General features: G+C 40.7%; 1 protein-coding gene across 1 annotated transcript in view; it reads right to left on the bottom strand.

Annotated features, from left to right (window-relative positions):
- The window catches only part of bace2 (beta-secretase 2), a 79,229-nt gene that overhangs the window by 21,390 nt on the left and 41,034 nt on the right, over positions 1–16,805 (bottom strand). Inside the window, exons 4-7 of the mRNA XM_060833814.1 lie at positions 16,613–16,750; positions 11,891–12,025; positions 8,272–8,373; positions 1,579–1,728 (exon numbers count right to left, since the gene is read on the bottom strand). Of these exons, the coding sequence (XP_060689797.1) occupies positions 1,579–1,728; positions 8,272–8,373; positions 11,891–12,025; positions 16,613–16,750 (525 nt within the window). The remainder of the gene's footprint in view (positions 1–1,578; positions 1,729–8,271; positions 8,374–11,890; positions 12,026–16,612; positions 16,751–16,805) is intronic.

Here is a 16,805-nt window from a genome sequence, read left to right as displayed (position 1 = left end):
TAATCCAGCATTTATTGTCCGTCCCTAATTGCCTAGCAAGCAGGCAAGAGACACATGTAGGTAGACAGGGTATTTAAGAAGGGCATTTAGCATGCTTGCCTTCATTGATCAGACCATTGGGTACAGGAGTTGGGACGTCATGTTGAATTTGCACAAGGTGTTGGTGAGGTGACTTTAGGAGTACTGTTTCAGTTCTGGTTGTCCTGCTACAGGAATAATTTTATTAGATTGAAGAGGGTTCAGAAAAGATTTACCAGGATGCTCCAGGAATTGGACAGTCTGGGTTATAAGGAGAAGCTGGATAAGCAGAGAATTTTCCACAGGAACATAGGAGGTTGAAGGGTGAGGAGCATAGATAAGGTGATTATCTAGAGTGGGGGAAGCTCAAAACTAAGGGGTGTATCTGATAGGAGAAAGATCTAAAAGGGATCAGAGGGGCAATTTTTCACACAAAAAGTGGTTCATATGTGGAATGAACTGCCAGAGGAAGTGGTAGATGAAGGTACAGTTACAGTATTTAGAAGACATTTGGACAGGTACATGAATAGGAACAGTTTAGAGAGACGTGAACTAAATGCAGGCAAGTGGGACTCATTTAGTTTGGGATTATGGTTGGCATGAAGGTTCTGTTTCTGTGCTGTACACCTCCATGGCATATAGACAGGAATTCACCCAAGATCCTCAGATAGTACCTTCCAAACCCACAACGAGAAGGAGAAGGGCAGCAGACATGTGGGAACACCACCACCTGCAAATTCACCATTCTGACTTGGAAATGGATTGCTGTTCCTTTAAATTCACTGGGTTAAAATCACAGAACTCTCTTGTTAATAGTATTATGGGTCTACCTATAGCACACAGACTGTAGGTCTCAGGGAGGCAGCTCACCATCACCTTTTCAAGGGCAACTAGGGATAAGCAATAGATCCTTGCCAGCCACCAACGTCTATGTCCCACATGTAAATTTTTAAAAAATGAAAGAGAGGAGAGTTCTTTCTCTCAAGAATGTTAGTGCCAATTGATAATAGTAACACTGTCACCATTGGATAGTTTTTTGTTATTGAATTTAAACTTCACCATCTGCCATGGTGGGATTTGAATGCTTTAGCCTGGAGTTCTGGAATACTACCCAAGTGTCATGGCTAGCCTCCCCATTTATCAGTGTTCATTGTCTTTGACATGACTAGACCATAATACATAATCAATGAACTTACAATTATTCAACGTACAGAGGAACCTTGATTATCCAGCATTCGATTATCCGAATATCAATTTATCCGGCAAGATCGCAATGTCTCGATGCTCGACTAAACTATGTTGTTATCTGGCATTTGATTATCCAGAATTCAATTAACAAAACAAAACACTCCCTGCCTGTGTCCTTCAGATAATTGAGGTTCCTCTGTAATCCTTTCTATCCTCAAGTAGGACTGTCTCCACTTGTATTATTATAACCAGACATTGTGCAGAAAGATATTCTTGTACAACACTGAATGCAAGAGGAGGGGTGTGTAGATTAAGTGACTAAGTTACAGGCCCAATCAGTTTAAGGTAAAGTTAAGCGAACTTGCTGCTTACCTGTGGCAAGATGGTGATTCGGAAAGACTGGGTTGAATTCTCTCCTCTGAGGTAGATTGAGATTTCGGGAAAATAGGACCAAGGTGTGGTCCCTTGCATCCAACAGGCCAGCTGGCTGCCTGACCAAAACCCATCGGCAAATTCTGCAACCTGCCAAGAAACCGAGGGAAGCAAGCTTCAGAAACATGGGAGTTGCAAACAGAATTGTAACTGCAATATTAGACTTTGACTAAAATGGTCAAATGTTTAGATTAGACTTACGGTGTGGAAACAGGCCCTTCGGCCCAACAAGTCCACACCGAACCGCCGAAGCGCAACCCACCCATACCCCTACATTTACCCCTTACCTAACACTACGGGCAATTTAGCTTGGCCAATTCACCTGACCCGCACATCTTTGGACTGTGGGAGGAAACCGGAGCACCCGGAGGAAACCCACGCAGACACGGGGAGAACGTGCAGACTCCACACAGTCAGTCGCCTGAGTCGGGAATTGAACCCGGGTCTACAGGCGCTGTGAGGCAGCAGTGCTAACCACTGTGCCACCGTTCCTTCTTTGGAACAGGACTCTCCCAGCTCAAAAAGAGGAGTTTTCATCCTATCACAACTCCCCCCCACCTGCATCTACCTATCGTGTTCCCAGCTACCTTGCCCCACAGCCCCACCCTTCTATTTGTCTCTCATCCCCTTCCCCCTCCACATTCCTGATAAATGGCTTCTGCCTGAAACATTCCTGCTCCTCAAATGCTTCCTGACCTGCTGTGCTTTTCCAGTGCCAGATTTTTTGACTCTATTTCTACATCTCTGCTGGCTCATGCTATCTAATCAGTATATTGAATTAATTCACCTAAATCTGTGACAATGCAAGTAAAAGATGAAATAGAAGGAGGTGTCTCATTGGGTGTTTTTTAGCTTATAATATTCATTACTTTAATGTAGACATTTAGGGCCTATGACTGAATTCTCTGAGCAAAGCTGTGGTTCCTATTCCTGACGCAAATCAGGCTTAAAAAAAAAGTTGTCCACTTAATTTTGGAGTTTTCTGGGACAGGAACCTTTCCAGATGAAGCAGTGCAGCCTGGGGTTCCAGGCAGGCTGCAGAGCAGAGGACTGACACAGAACACACACTCCCCTTCTTTAGCCACAACTTTCTGTGGCCATGGTTTAAAAGGTCTTGAACACATTAGCAGTGAATGACTGAAGGCCAGTGTGAAATAAGTGAAAAGGTGCATAGGCCATTCAAAGGGAGGTAAAGGTGAGTGAGTGAAAGTTAAGGGTCCATTGAAAGGGTGGGGATTGGAGCTGATAAGGTAGTTCCAGTTCTTGAGGTGATAAAAGAGTTACGTCAGGTTTGGGACAGTCAGAAGTCTAGGAGGATCAGGGTTTGAGTCAGATATCTTGTGGGGAGAGTGGTGGTTTTATATCTAGACAAGACATAGGATGAACTATAATTCCTGTAAGCTTTCTTGCCTAACTGTTAAGGTAAGGAGTTGGAATGCTCTGAAGTCTGCAAGTCAATCTCATAGCAGGGGAACTTGCAGTGTTCCAGACGCCGATCAGACATTTAAACTTCCCAGGAAGCTACTGGATTGGCACCTCCATCGACACTGTTACCACTGCCACCTCCCTGTTCAGTTATAGATAAATCAAGAATTCAAATATTCTGTAACCCCACGACCTAAATGCGTATGAAGGAGATAATTACAAAAGAAAAAGCCTTCGTCTCGAATGAGTATAAGTCTTAGAAATGTACCATGAGCTGCCCAATGATAACTTGCATTTATATAGCACCCATAACATGAACAAACGTCACAACAAGCTTCACTGTTCTAATCAGATAAAAATGCAGAATGGACAAAGGTGATGGTCCTGGAAGGGATTACCAAAAGCCTGCTAGCTGTAACGGGTTTAAAATGAGGAGACAGGGATGAAGCAGTTGAGAGGCTTGATGATGCAAGTTGTGGCCACCAGGGATGAAGCAAAGGAAAGTGCAGATGCACAAAAGGTTAGCATCAGAAACATAGCGATTTGGAGTGATTCATATAAAGGCTGTGACAATTGGAAACACATTTTACATCATGCTTTATTTTCTCAACTCAACTTTCTTCCTTCATTAAGCAAATCAACAAGCATTATTTTGTGTTAATCATAGGCTGGGACTTGCAGGTCTTCTGAAAAAATGCTCCTGAACAAGGTTAAACTCTTGGAGGTATTCCTGTGGTTACAGAAGGGGATAGGGGCTGCATTTTATACAAATTGGACATCTACTCCCAGAAAGTAGAAAGGCCATATTTGTATAATATGCAAAGTACACTTGCTATAGTTGATCCAGACCTCAACAAAAGGAGCTATTATTCTACTAAGCCAGACATCATGTAAGCAAACAGCTTCCACAAATGTGTTTTGGGGGTTGGTTTAGGATCAAAACTGGTGATTAGGCTTTACGCTGTTATGTTGAATTAAAAAGAAAATTTTACATTTTGAAAGCAAAACAAAATGCTTTCCCATTCCCCAATAGAATCAAGTTTTACTTCAAAAGCACTTCAGATGCTGTAAGGGAGGAGGAACAGGTGGCAGTTCAAGCCAAGAAACCAATTACTTTATTGTGGGCGAGTAACCGGAGTGACAAAAATATTGGAGAAACTCCAGTTGCAAAATTTAAAATGATAAATAAGTCACTTGGCTGGAACAAAAACAAGTTGCAAGTGTTGTGAGACATTCAGCAATTTCAGATGATTGCTCAGTGACTTCAAGTATATTAATACAAGTGCCAGAATTCTGGCCACGCAGTCTGTCACCACCACCTGCTGCTATTATGCAGCCACTGCTCTCCAACATCCTGGGAGATGAACACTGATCGGAAACCAAACTCAGTTGATGAACTGTGGCAAAGCACATTGGTCTGAACATCTCTACAGATGCTGCTTTAACTGCTGACCATTTCCCACCAGTCCTTCGTAGAATTTCTTGACCTGACAGTCAACTAAAGCAAAAATGCACAACTCCAATCTTCTGTGAAGTAGAAATGGGTAATCCAGCACAAACCAATGCACCCATCCCACCAATTCAAAAAAAAAGTCTTCTTTTTGATCTCCTATTAGAGTTTGTGGTCGTGGATTAATCAAATCCCACTTCCAGCTCTGTCCTGGTTCCTCCAGAAATAAGAGGAAGATTTAATGTTTTCCTGGATCTCCCTATTACTAGATAGCAACATCTCTTGAAGCCCTCAGTATTGCTGTTTCCAGTGAAACCAAATTAACTTAAAATGCACAGTGACTTTATTGTAGTAAAGTCTCTTGTCATATCTCATGAGGGTCATCAGAAAAAAAATTGACATCAAGCCACATTAAGGACATCTGACCAAAAGTTTACTCAAAGAGCTACGTTTTAAAGTGCCCAGTAAAAAAAGAGGGTGTCAGAAACATTTAGGGAGGAAGTTTCAGAGGTTAGGGCCTTAACAACAGATAGCAAGTTGCCAATGGTCACCAAACATAACACAAATGCCTGTTTTTCCAACTTCTTGATTGCTAGCAGGAAGCTGGACAGCTCAAGTGAACGATTAGCAGACCATGATGTGGAACATCTGAAGTTGCTCCTGTGGACTGGAATGAAATATCATTAGGAAAAGAAAGGTAGGTCAAGACAACAGGATCCTTTTGAACAGGACTGTGAATATGGAGTATCCTTCAATCTTATAGAAATTCACATCTCCAGAGTGTGCAGCACACCGCATTAGCTCAAGTAACATCCACAGCTTTCTAAACAAAAGGGGAGACGGTGCCATACTGTCATTGGACTATACTCCAGAACCCCAGGCTAATGTTCTAGAAAAAGTTTTAAAGAAGGATCATACTGGACCCAAAATATCAACTCTGCTTTCTCTCCACAGAGTCTTTCCAGCAAATTTTTCCTTTTGGTTCGGACTTCCACATCTGCAAATCTTTGTTTTTTTTCTTGTTTAATATTCTAGAGATGTTAGTTCAAATCTCACCATGGAGGCAGTGAAATGTGTTCTCAATAAAAACGGGAAATAGAAGAATTAGATTTGATTAGCTTCTCTAAAGTGTGGAAACAGGCCCTTTGGCCCAACCAGTCAACACTGACTCTTGAAAGAGTAACCCACTCAGACCTATTTCCCTCTGACTAATGCACCTAACACTATGGGCAACTTAGCATTGCCAACTCACCTGACCTGCAGATCTTTGGACTGTGGGAGGAAACCCGAGTACCTGGAGGAAATCCACGCAAACACAGGGAGTATGTGCAAACTCCACACAGACAGCCACTCGAGGCTGGAATCAACTTGGGACCCTGGTGCTGAGGGGCTGCAGTGCTAACCACTGAGTCACCGTGCTGCCTCAAATTAGCCTAATGGTGGCCATATACAAAATAGTGGATTGTTTTATTAACCCATCTGGTTCACTAATGTCCTTTAGGGAAAGCAATCAGCCATCCTTAACTGGTCTGACCAAGATCCATAGAAAAATTGAATCTTAACTGCCTTCTGGGCAATCACAGATGGGCAGTAAACACTGGCCAGCCAGCAGTGCCCATATCCCATGAACAGATTTCTGTTTTTTAATAAGTTATTTTAAAAATTGGAACGTTAAAGAGAGAGGCTAACAGAATAAGCCAACAACACATTAAAATTCAGATCCTATGACAGTGTCTGAACTCTCGGAAGAGTGTGATCCTAGGGGGTAGCTCTGTGATACTGGCGCCTGGAGTTGATGGCTAGCGATTAGCGCTTCGAGCTTGTCAGTAGACGAGGCCACGTTACTGACTAATCTTGGCAGTTTCAGTGGAGCAGGCGACTGGATGAAAATAATTAACTAAGTCAGAGACTGGAAGGATGCCACATAGGCTGCACTTCCATGGCCCCTGCTCTCAGAGTTAGTAGAAATGAGAGGCATTTTTATTTACCTTTTGTTTTAAGAATCTAATATAAAATTTCCGGGGTGGAAAAATTCAATAATATTTCTGACCATAACAACTGATGAAAGCTGGCAATCCAAAATTACTTAACCTAATGAGCAATGGCAGATGTAAATGTCAAGTATCTGCACTTTTACCCCATATACTGTCTATACTCAAGTGATAATCGAATTTTTTCACGACTTTTAAACGTTAAATTTATGGGGTCAGCTATTACAAAAATACTGTTTTTGAGGGGCTGGAATTCACGCCCATCAAAATTCATGCCGTATCATTCGCAGAAGCCCAAATGAATTGGGCTTACAATGTTTTCATTTTATTTCTGGTTTACGAATTGAAATCCGCATTTATATATCAATTCAATGGGAGAGGTAAACAGCAATTCAAGTTCTCAGGTGGAAGACAACAAGTTAGTATCACTGAAGGGGAGTGGAGGCAAAGTTGCCTAATCAAGGCTGAGATAGACAGATTTTAATAAGTACAAGAATCAAGGGTTATAGGGAAAAGGCAGAAAGGTTGGAGTTGGAAATTATCACAACATATTCAAAGGGTTTAAACCCTACTTCTGCTTCTATGTTTTATACACAGGAGTTCTGAAAGTCTAGGCATTTACACCGCCTGACTGAAAATACAACAAACATGCAGCCTTAAATTGGTTACAAATAGGAAGTTTTAAAATAGAACATCATACAGTTTAATAGAGCTGTGATAATCATATGAATATAGGAGTTTAAGGGCTAAGCCTCACTCTGTTAGTAAGGGTCAACAATGGCTCCACTAAATTTTCCTGTGACTCAACTCCGTCACTGGACATTGAGCAGTGTCATCAATCGTATCTGCTCACTTCAAATCTGCACCTCTGACAAATAAAGAATCTTGGTCAAGTGTGCAACGTCACTGTACTTACTGGTTCAAATGGAATAGCACTTTGCTGGTAAATGGGAATTAATCTTGGCTGGAGTTCAATTTAAATACTCGATAAAAAGAAAAAAAAGAGTTCCTCGATAAAACTTGATAAAAGGAAAAAGGCAATTAAGAGTTAAAGATAACATCAAACTTACAGAAAAAGCCTATAATTGGACAACATTCAGAAGATTGGATAAAATATGAAAAAAAGATGCTAAAATATGAATAATATCGAGGAAAGACATTTTGTCAAAGCTTTTTATTTTGCACCCGAGAAATTTTGCAATAATAACAAAAAAAATCATAGGGAAAACCAACATTGATCCAGCACGAGAAGAGTACTGATTGGTTGACAAGTGAACTCTGATTACTCATGGCACTGCCTCAATCAAGGTACTCATTAGAGTTGATTGACAGTTAATGGCCAGGCTCTATCAAAGTTTAAACCAGGCAGTTTGACTGATTTCTAATCGTAATGCCCTGAACCAACAACCAGCGAATAGCTATCATCTATTTTGTTGACTTGAAACAGGTGTAGGGCATGAATACATGTTCTATAGATAAAGAATAGAGCCCTGAGTGTTATGGGTTTAATATGTGTAGCTTCCAGTATGTACAAGCACAAAGATTCTTCATGCTGCTATCTTGAGCCAATTTGTGGAATGTGGAAACATGCGAGACAAAAAGTAATGAGGGAAAGTCACAGCAGGTCAAGGGAGGGAAAGGATTCAAGCTACATTCAGTGATGACTTGTCAATTTATTTTTGATCAATGAAATCCACATCCTAAATTTGAAACATAGGAAAAAACCTTAAATGACATCTTCACAACTCCAGTAGCAAAGTCTCTTACCTTTGAGGTTTGTTTGATGGCTGCTACAACTGCATCAAACACATTGATTGGTAGGCGCAGGAGAGTGGTACCACTGTCTACAATGGCCTTGTCAGAGTTGTACTAGGGGGAAAGAGGGAAAACAAACACTAGTGTTGGTAAAGTGATAACTCCCACAGGAAGCATTTTCAGAATAAAAGCAAGGCTAAGAATGATGAGTGAAGTGACAATGTGACTTTAAGTTGATCGGTCACTGTCAGGCCTGTATAAAGCTAACTCAAGCACTGATGTTCAATTTACCATCAATAATGTAGATCCCCTGATACAGACCCAAGAACTGAACTAACCCATAACCCAGTTTAAACAGTGGGCTGGAAGAGCCAACATGCCAGTGAGAATAATGTACTGTGAGGCAGTCCTGGAAAACAAAATAACTTTTAAAATTTTATATAAATACAAATTAAATTCCTGGAGTATCCTTACTGTCATATGGGACTCAGTGATACAGTGACAGACCTCATATTGAGGATTTGAGTGCAATAATTTAGGTTATCTAACGGAGTGCATGCTGTTGAAAATGACATCAATCAGCTCAGCTGTTAACCAAGATCCCCTCAAGTAGCACAAAGGTTCTGTGGTCACATTTGAAGTAGAGCAAGCTTCCTGGTTGATATTTATCCCTTGGCAAACTTGAAAAAACAGAACGTTTCATCATTACCTCTTACCTTTTTGTAGAGGCTTCTGTTGCATTATTTCTGCATAACAACAAATGATCACACTTCAAAACGTCCATCTCTGTTTGTACATGGGCCACAAATTCATAGAATTATAGAATCCCTACAGTGTGAAAATGGACTATTCGATCCATCACGTCCACACTGACTCTCCAAAGAGCATCCCACCCAGATCCACCTTCCCTCCCCTACCCCTGTACCTTGCATTTCTCAAGGCTAATTCATCCCTAGACACTATGGCCAATTTAGCACGGTGGCTCAGTGGTTAGCAGTGCTGCTTCATAGCACCAGGGTCCCAGGTTCGATTCCAGCCTCGGGCGACTGCCTGTGTGGAGTTTGCACATTCTCTCAGTGTCTTCATGGGTTTCCTCCGGTGCCCCAGTTTCCCCTCTCAATCCAAAGATGTGCAGGTAAGGTGAATTGGCCAGGTTAAATTGCCCATAGTGTTAGGTGCATTAGTCAGAGGGAAATGGGTCTGGGTCGGTTACTCTGAGGGCTGGTTGGGCTGAAGGGCCCGTTTCCCCTCTGTCCAAAGATGGTGCAGGTGAGGTGGATTAGATTAGATTCCCTACAGTGTGGAAACAGGCCCTTCGGCCCAACCAGTCCACACCGACCCTCCGAAGAGTAACCCATGCAGACCAGGGAGAATGGGCAAACCCCACACAGATGGTCACCCAAGGGTAGAAATTAATCCGGGTCCCTGGTGCTGAGAGACTGCAGTGCTAATCACTGAGCAACTGTGCTACACTATACAGGCTCATCCATTTTAAGTAAACAAACGCTAGTGTATCTCCCAGAGTCATAAATGGCACTATTCAAATGTATATTTTTATATTCAGTAGAATGAGAAAATTACATGCAAAACACAACTGAAATATAACAGAAGCCATCTATCTAATCTTTGACTTTCAGAACAGCATGTTCCATTCTCATTGACCCCCAAACCTAATCTTATAGTATCCTTTGCAGTTAGTGAAGTTCAACTCTAAACCATTTCACCTGCTGAACCGACAATGGATACAAAACAAACCAGTCTGGATGAAGCAACATTGACATGATCGGAGACATTTTTTTGAACAAAGTACATTCCTCATTCTTTGTAGATCTGCTCACAGTTCAACATCCTGGAACTGCCAACTTAAAATCAGATTGACTGATTGTTGCCTGGCAATGACTCAGCCAACCAATACCATTGGCTTGTAAAGCTGAGTCACCTTCCTGACAGGTTGAAGAGAGTTGGAGGGGAGAGAGTGCGAGGCTGATAAAAGAAGCCAGTTTAAACAAATACATTTAATAAATTTCCAAGTATTGTTTACTTTAAAGGGCAAACTCACACTGGGATGCAGAACAAGTAGCTGTCCTTTGTATTTAAGTATCCAGCCAACATTCACAGACTATCCCACACTGGGTGCATTACTCCAGCACAGTTCAATCTGCAAACAACAATTCTACAGCTTTAACTGTCCCAGTAATGGGACAGCAGACAAAAGGAGGAGGTCTTACTGTCTAGTTCTCCCGCAGGTGTGGCAAGACATGTACAGCCTCTAACTGGAGGATGTCAGTCTTTCTCCTCTCACTGGCCTGCAACGTCAAGGGACAAGTCAATTATTTGCAGATTTTAAGTAATTTTGAAATGTACAATACCACACCATATTTTAAACAGGTAGACGCCTCCACCCACAGCAGCAATCTGAAACATTTCTGGAATGCAAACAGGGGACAATTGCAGCAATGTTATGAAGCTCCATCCTGTAGCACTCGAAAAGGCACCAAAAAGTAAATGCAAGTTCATGTCACTGCCCACACACTGAAATTAAAGGGGGATATGTAAAATAAAAAAGAAAGCACAGCTCTGAGCCCCATAATCCATCATTGCAAAAATAGCACATATGCATTTCATTTCTTCCTCCCTCAAAAAGTCACAGATCATTTAATATTTCTGCACAACTTGCACACGGCTTCTATTCTGTTACTAGTGAGAAGCAGGGAGGTTTATTCTCACATTAGTTTTCAAGTTGGGAAAAAAAATCACACCATTAACTTTCTGTCCACAATGGTGTCTGAACATCCATCTATTGTTGATGAAACAGCGAGAATACTGTATCTGCTACATCTTAAAAAGAAAATATCAAGGCTTCCTATTGCGTTTTGAAATTTCTCAGGCTGTACGTCAAAAGTGCAATGTTGAGTTACCAATTTGCAGGTTTCATTCAACATTTTCGATTGCATCTTCCAATACTATACCTCAACAACACACCAGAAGCAACAAACTCAACACATGGAATTTAACAAACATGCTCAGTAAAGGTAGATTAGAACTACATTGGCAAATATTCCTTTTAAATTTGAGAAAGTCATAACTAATCTTGCAAATACATGAGCAAATAGTCAATCCCACACAGCACAAGCTTCAATACAAACCATATACAAACTAAAAAAGGACCTTGCTGTCAAATACAAGCTCCTTTACTTTTCAGCTCATTATGCTCCTTCACATTGCCTTATAACACTCATACAGCTGTATTCTGCACTCATACGCTCTGATCCATCAACTCGATTTCTCAGAGTTGACTAAAGACTCAAATTAAAAATAATTAATGGAATTCTACCTATACAACTCAACAATGCTTTGAAAAGTAGAAGGCACAACATATCTTGGGCCTGAATACCAGCACTTTCAATACATTAGGCAAATGTATTGAGCCTAATACTAAAGTTATTAAACAGCTCCTTTGTAATCAAGTCATAAAGTGGTGGTCTTCACCTCAACACTCAAATGCGAGAACTGATGGAAGGCATCAATTCCAATTATTTCTCATTAGATATTGAATGATGCTCTCCAACATTTTAATTAAAATTTCTTGCCTCCAGCAAACATTGTGCCTTAGAATGGATGATGCGCTTACCTCTGTACAGTCCAGGTTTAAGTTCTGTTCCCCCACTTCCAATTTAAGAACCTCAATTTGGTAATACCATTCTCTTTTGATCGGGGTATACCATATATCACCCTTGTACAGACTCGATTCAATTCCACCCATCACCTAAAAGCAACAAGAAAAAACAAACTCATTGTAATGGTCAACGTTATTTTAATACAAAGGCAAGTCTAAAACTTTCAAGGCTCCTTTGACAGTATTTTCCAAACCCTCAACCTACAAATGACAAGGGGAAACATCCCATGGGAACGCCATCACTTGATAGTTTCTCCCCAAGTCCCCAGCAATTTGACCTGGAAAAATATTGCTGGCTCAAAATCTGGAAACTACTTTCCAAATAGCAATGTCATGTACTTGCATCTTGGGGACTGCAGTAGTTCAGGATATGGCAGACCACCATCTTCAAGGGTAGTTAGGAATGTTGGCTTTGCCAGCTATGCCTTCATTTCCAGAAGGAAAAATAATATTTTGTTGAAAGTCAATCCATTATCATAAAATATCCTCTCTGTTGACTGCAAGGGTCCTAGATTAATTAGGCTTGTTGCACTCTCACCTTGGGTCCATAGGAGCTGTGCAAGAAAAAGGATGCCTTAAATTTAGCATAAATTAAAAATCTCATCCATAAATTATGAGGAATTGGAAAAGAAAATGAAAAGAACATAATCAGTCAAGAAGCTAGTAAAGAATGCTGCTTAGAAGCTGCGATAGTGGGTAGAGGAGAGTTCGGGAGCTCTGCTCTACGAAAGGTCAATAGCAAGAACACAAAAAGGTACAGATCCTCAGCATGGATGTCTTTTACCTCCTGCACATATTTTACCCAAGTAGGCTTTTATTCAAAAAGATCTTTATATTATTTTGTTGGTTCATAGAATAATGCGTTCTTTTAAGAAAGAAAAAGTAGTTTCATTGCAGCTGAAAGTGACAGAATTTCCATTTACCATCATTTGACTGTAAATCTAGTGCAAGGGCTGGGGAAGGTGAGCAATGTTGTAGCTTTGTCATTGCACTAGTAAACCAGAGATCCAAGACAAAGTTCTGGGGATGTGGATTTGAATCCCACTATAACTGGTGCCAAATTTTGAATTTAATAAATAAATCTGAAACAAAGATTTGCCCTATGGCATGGACAAGTTGGACCAAAGGGTCTCTCTTTCTGTGCTGTACATCGCCATGACTCTATTTCTAAGCAACTTCTGCCACCAACGAGAGACCTGTCAATTGCAGTTGTATATGCTCACCTGCTTTGCATTGTTGCCATTAACAAGTGTGAAACAACCCCTATCATTTTTCTGGTCAGCAGTTCAAAATAGCACCTATTTCACTGCAAGAAAGTAGAATAAAAACCATCCCTGTTTTTAATCTGATGTAGAATCTCAATCTCAATGGGATTGTGCATGATGGTTGTTTCTTTAATCTAACTTCAGTTTCTTACAACACTGTACAGGGATCTTTTACATAGAAAAGGTAGCTCCTCTTAAATGTAGCTGATAGATTGAGGTTTTTCCAGTAAGGTGGACAATGATACTTAATCTCAAAGTTGATGATTCAAATCCCAAATTGTTTTTTTTTAAAAATGAGATTCCCTACAGTGTGGAAACAGGCCCTTTGGCCCAACAACTCTACACTGACCTCCGAAGAGTAACCCACCCAGACCCATTTCCCTGTAACTAATTTAACGTGGCCAATTCACCCGAACTGTACATCTTTGGACTGTGGGAGGAAACCGGAGCACCTGGAGGAAACCCACGCAGACACGGGGCGAATGTGCAAACTCCATACAGGCAGTCACCTGAGGCTGGAATCAAACCTGGGACCCTGGTGTTGTGAGGCAGCAGTGCTAACCACTGAACCACTGTGAAAATATTTAAGTATTTTTTTTAATAGAAAAATTGCCCTTAATCCCAAATATTACAATTAACGCTCCATGTTGGAAAATATCCTGATTATTCAGCTTCATCATTAACTAAGTCACATGTGCTTATGCACACAGACAAGAATAGCTAGATGATAGATCAACTAGATACATTTGAATTGCTTAAGTACTGCACAAGCCTAAAAATGGATGGCTTAAATTTTACTGTTAGTCTGGATTAAGCTAACTTTCATGCATACAGCTTGCTCTGGTTTGACACTACAACAGCATGTATGCAAGAATTACACCCTAGTGTTGTGGCACATACATACAGCATATGAATTTAGTTTTAGTCTTAGTCTTAGAAGCACAAAGAGGGAGTTAGAAGACACTGTCCATGCAAAGATTTAGAACGTAGAATGCAGCAGAAGTAGCCAGTGATGCGAATTTAACAGGAACATTGGTCCTAGTTCAAAATGCACACTAGCTGCGTAGAAGGCCTGTTTGAATACAATCAGTTGGGTGTAAACTAGTCAAAAGTGCAAACATTAAACAATGAAAGACAAGTGAAAGAGGGAGTTTCAGTGTAAAAAGATCTCAGTGAGAAAACAAAGGTCTAAAAAAATCCATTTCCTTGTACTGAAATTTCAAGGATTAACTTGAAGGTCGCAATATAATTAACCGTAGAAGCAAACGATAACATACAATGGTCTGTTTTCCCCCTCAAACGTTGTACAGCTTCAGAATTTGGCACAAACTGAGTCTAAGTTGCATTCCCAGTTGTGTGGAACGCACTTTCCACCCCCAACCACAGAAACAGTAATCATTGAAATCAGTTTGATTAGATTAGATTACTTAGTGTGGAAACAGGCCCTTCGGCCCAATGTTTGAAACCTTTTCCTTTTCTAGCATCACATTACTGCTGGACATCCCATATCATTTCTGCACCTTCTTCAAATTGGATATAACTGTACATTTAGTGTTACATAGTAATAATTATTGCTAAACAAATCTAGTGTTGCACTGTAAATTGTATGGAATGCTGTTAAATCTATCCAATATGATTATTTACTGGATTATTTTAAAGTTTAATTACTAAAAAACACTATATATTTATCACAGTATTTCATCTTCTGTCTTTAGCCCATAAGCATGTCCAAAGCTTTACTGTACTGCATAAAGTCATACAAAAATAATTTGACTATTACCGCTTTCCATTCTTTGGTTGGCTGTCTGTGGGAATCCTTCAAATGTGACTAGCTGCTTCAAAAGTTTGACGACATCACTGCAGCTTCACTCTAGGAATTCCCTTTAAAGAACACTGCACTCAATTACCAAGAGTAAGTAAGTGAGTTAAACTCCTCACAACAAATAATTCAACAGCCGTCAGTGAGATTTTGAGGTCAACGATGGACATCTTTCCTCTGTTCAGGAGGCAAAACCTGAACCAACTTCACAAAAGGTCAGTGTTTAATAATTAAAGAGGGATGTATAATGGTCACCACTGAATGAGAGACAGATACTCAAGTCTCTGTTGTTGCATCAGACCTCACATTGTGCGCTTTTGGGTTAGTTGTTCTGTATTCATGAACACGAAGGATCTTAACACCAGAAATTTCCTTTCCCCACTTTACGCCTGCAATAAATCCATAACAAAATGATTACATTGCTACTTTAGAGTGTTTGACCTTAAAACACCCTGCCACCGGCTCCAATTTCAGTCCAGTGCCTGCCAAAACGCCACTGTTCCCATTAAGAGTGTTTTACTGAAAAGGCCACTAATTTGCATACATGCAGTTAGCTCTCCAACCTGTACAAAATGTGACCAAGATGTGGATCCAAACTGAGACTGTTTAATTCGAGATTTCTAAACAGCAAACTGTCATTTCTACTGCGGGCAATCCAAACCACTGCATAGAAGCAATTACTTTTATACTCGAGGTTCAGTTGTTTACCCTGTTTGAAATTTATGGGCTTGAAATCAGCTGCACTTAACAGATATTGCCTCACTAACTGCTGTTTTTTCAGGCGATATGAAATAGGAACAGCAGTAGGCCATTCAGCCCCTTGAGCCTGCTCTACCATTTAATAGGATTATGGCCGGTCCAACATTCCTCATCCAATTTTTTGCCTTGATTCCCTGATAGACATTTGATCAATCTAACTTAACTTTAAATATGCACAGGAACTCAGCCCCGACGACTCTCTGTGGCAAAGAGCTCCAAAGTCTATCATCCTTCAGAGAAGGAATTCCACCTCATCTCAGTCTTAAATTTCCACAGTTAAAATTCACACAACACCAAGTTATAGTCTAACAGATTTATTTGGAAGCACTAGCTTTCAGAGTGCTGTTCTTTCAACAACCACCTGATGAAGGAGCAGTGCTCCGATAGTTAGTGCTTCCAAATAAACCTGATTTGGAGCTGCCGGTGTTGGACAGGCAACGCCAAGTTATAGTCCAACAGATTCATTTGGAGGCACTAGCACAATCATCTGAAGAAGCAGCGCTTTGAAAGCTAGTGCTGGTGATTTTTAACTTTGTACAAAGAAACCTGTTAGACGATAATCTGGTGTTGTGTGATCTTTCACTTTGTCCACCCCAGTCCAACACCAGCTCCTCCACATCATGGCTACCACGGACACTAGTAAATGTTCAAGTCAGAACATGGAGAATTTTTAAATTGTTCAGAGTTGAGGCTGTGGAAGAATAGGAATGTTGATGCAAGCATCTATTTCTAGGCTCCCAGGACTTGGCTCAAAAGTTCAAGTGGCTGTTTGAAGGCAATAAAAGGGCCGATAACTTAGTTTACAGCCACGAAGTGTCTTTTCTCAGAACTTACCAGGCTCCCTCCTGCGGGACTGGCTTGCTCTTCACCTATTAGTGACAATCCAGCACCGCACATCTGCAGTGAGAATACATTTGGGATCTTGAGCTGTTTCACTAATGAGTCAAAGAATGGCTCCACGGAACTGGACGGCTGTAAAAGAATGAACAGGCAGAGTATTAACAGTAAGGAACCCAATTGGCTGCAG

Source organism: Hemiscyllium ocellatum, chromosome 12 (assembly GCF_020745735.1).
Source record: "Hemiscyllium ocellatum isolate sHemOce1 chromosome 12, sHemOce1.pat.X.cur, whole genome shotgun sequence".
NCBI lineage: Eukaryota > Metazoa > Chordata > Chondrichthyes > Orectolobiformes > Hemiscylliidae > Hemiscyllium > Hemiscyllium ocellatum.
The sequence above is the reverse complement of the archived record's forward strand: the minus strand, read 5'-3'. Positions and strand labels throughout refer to the sequence as shown.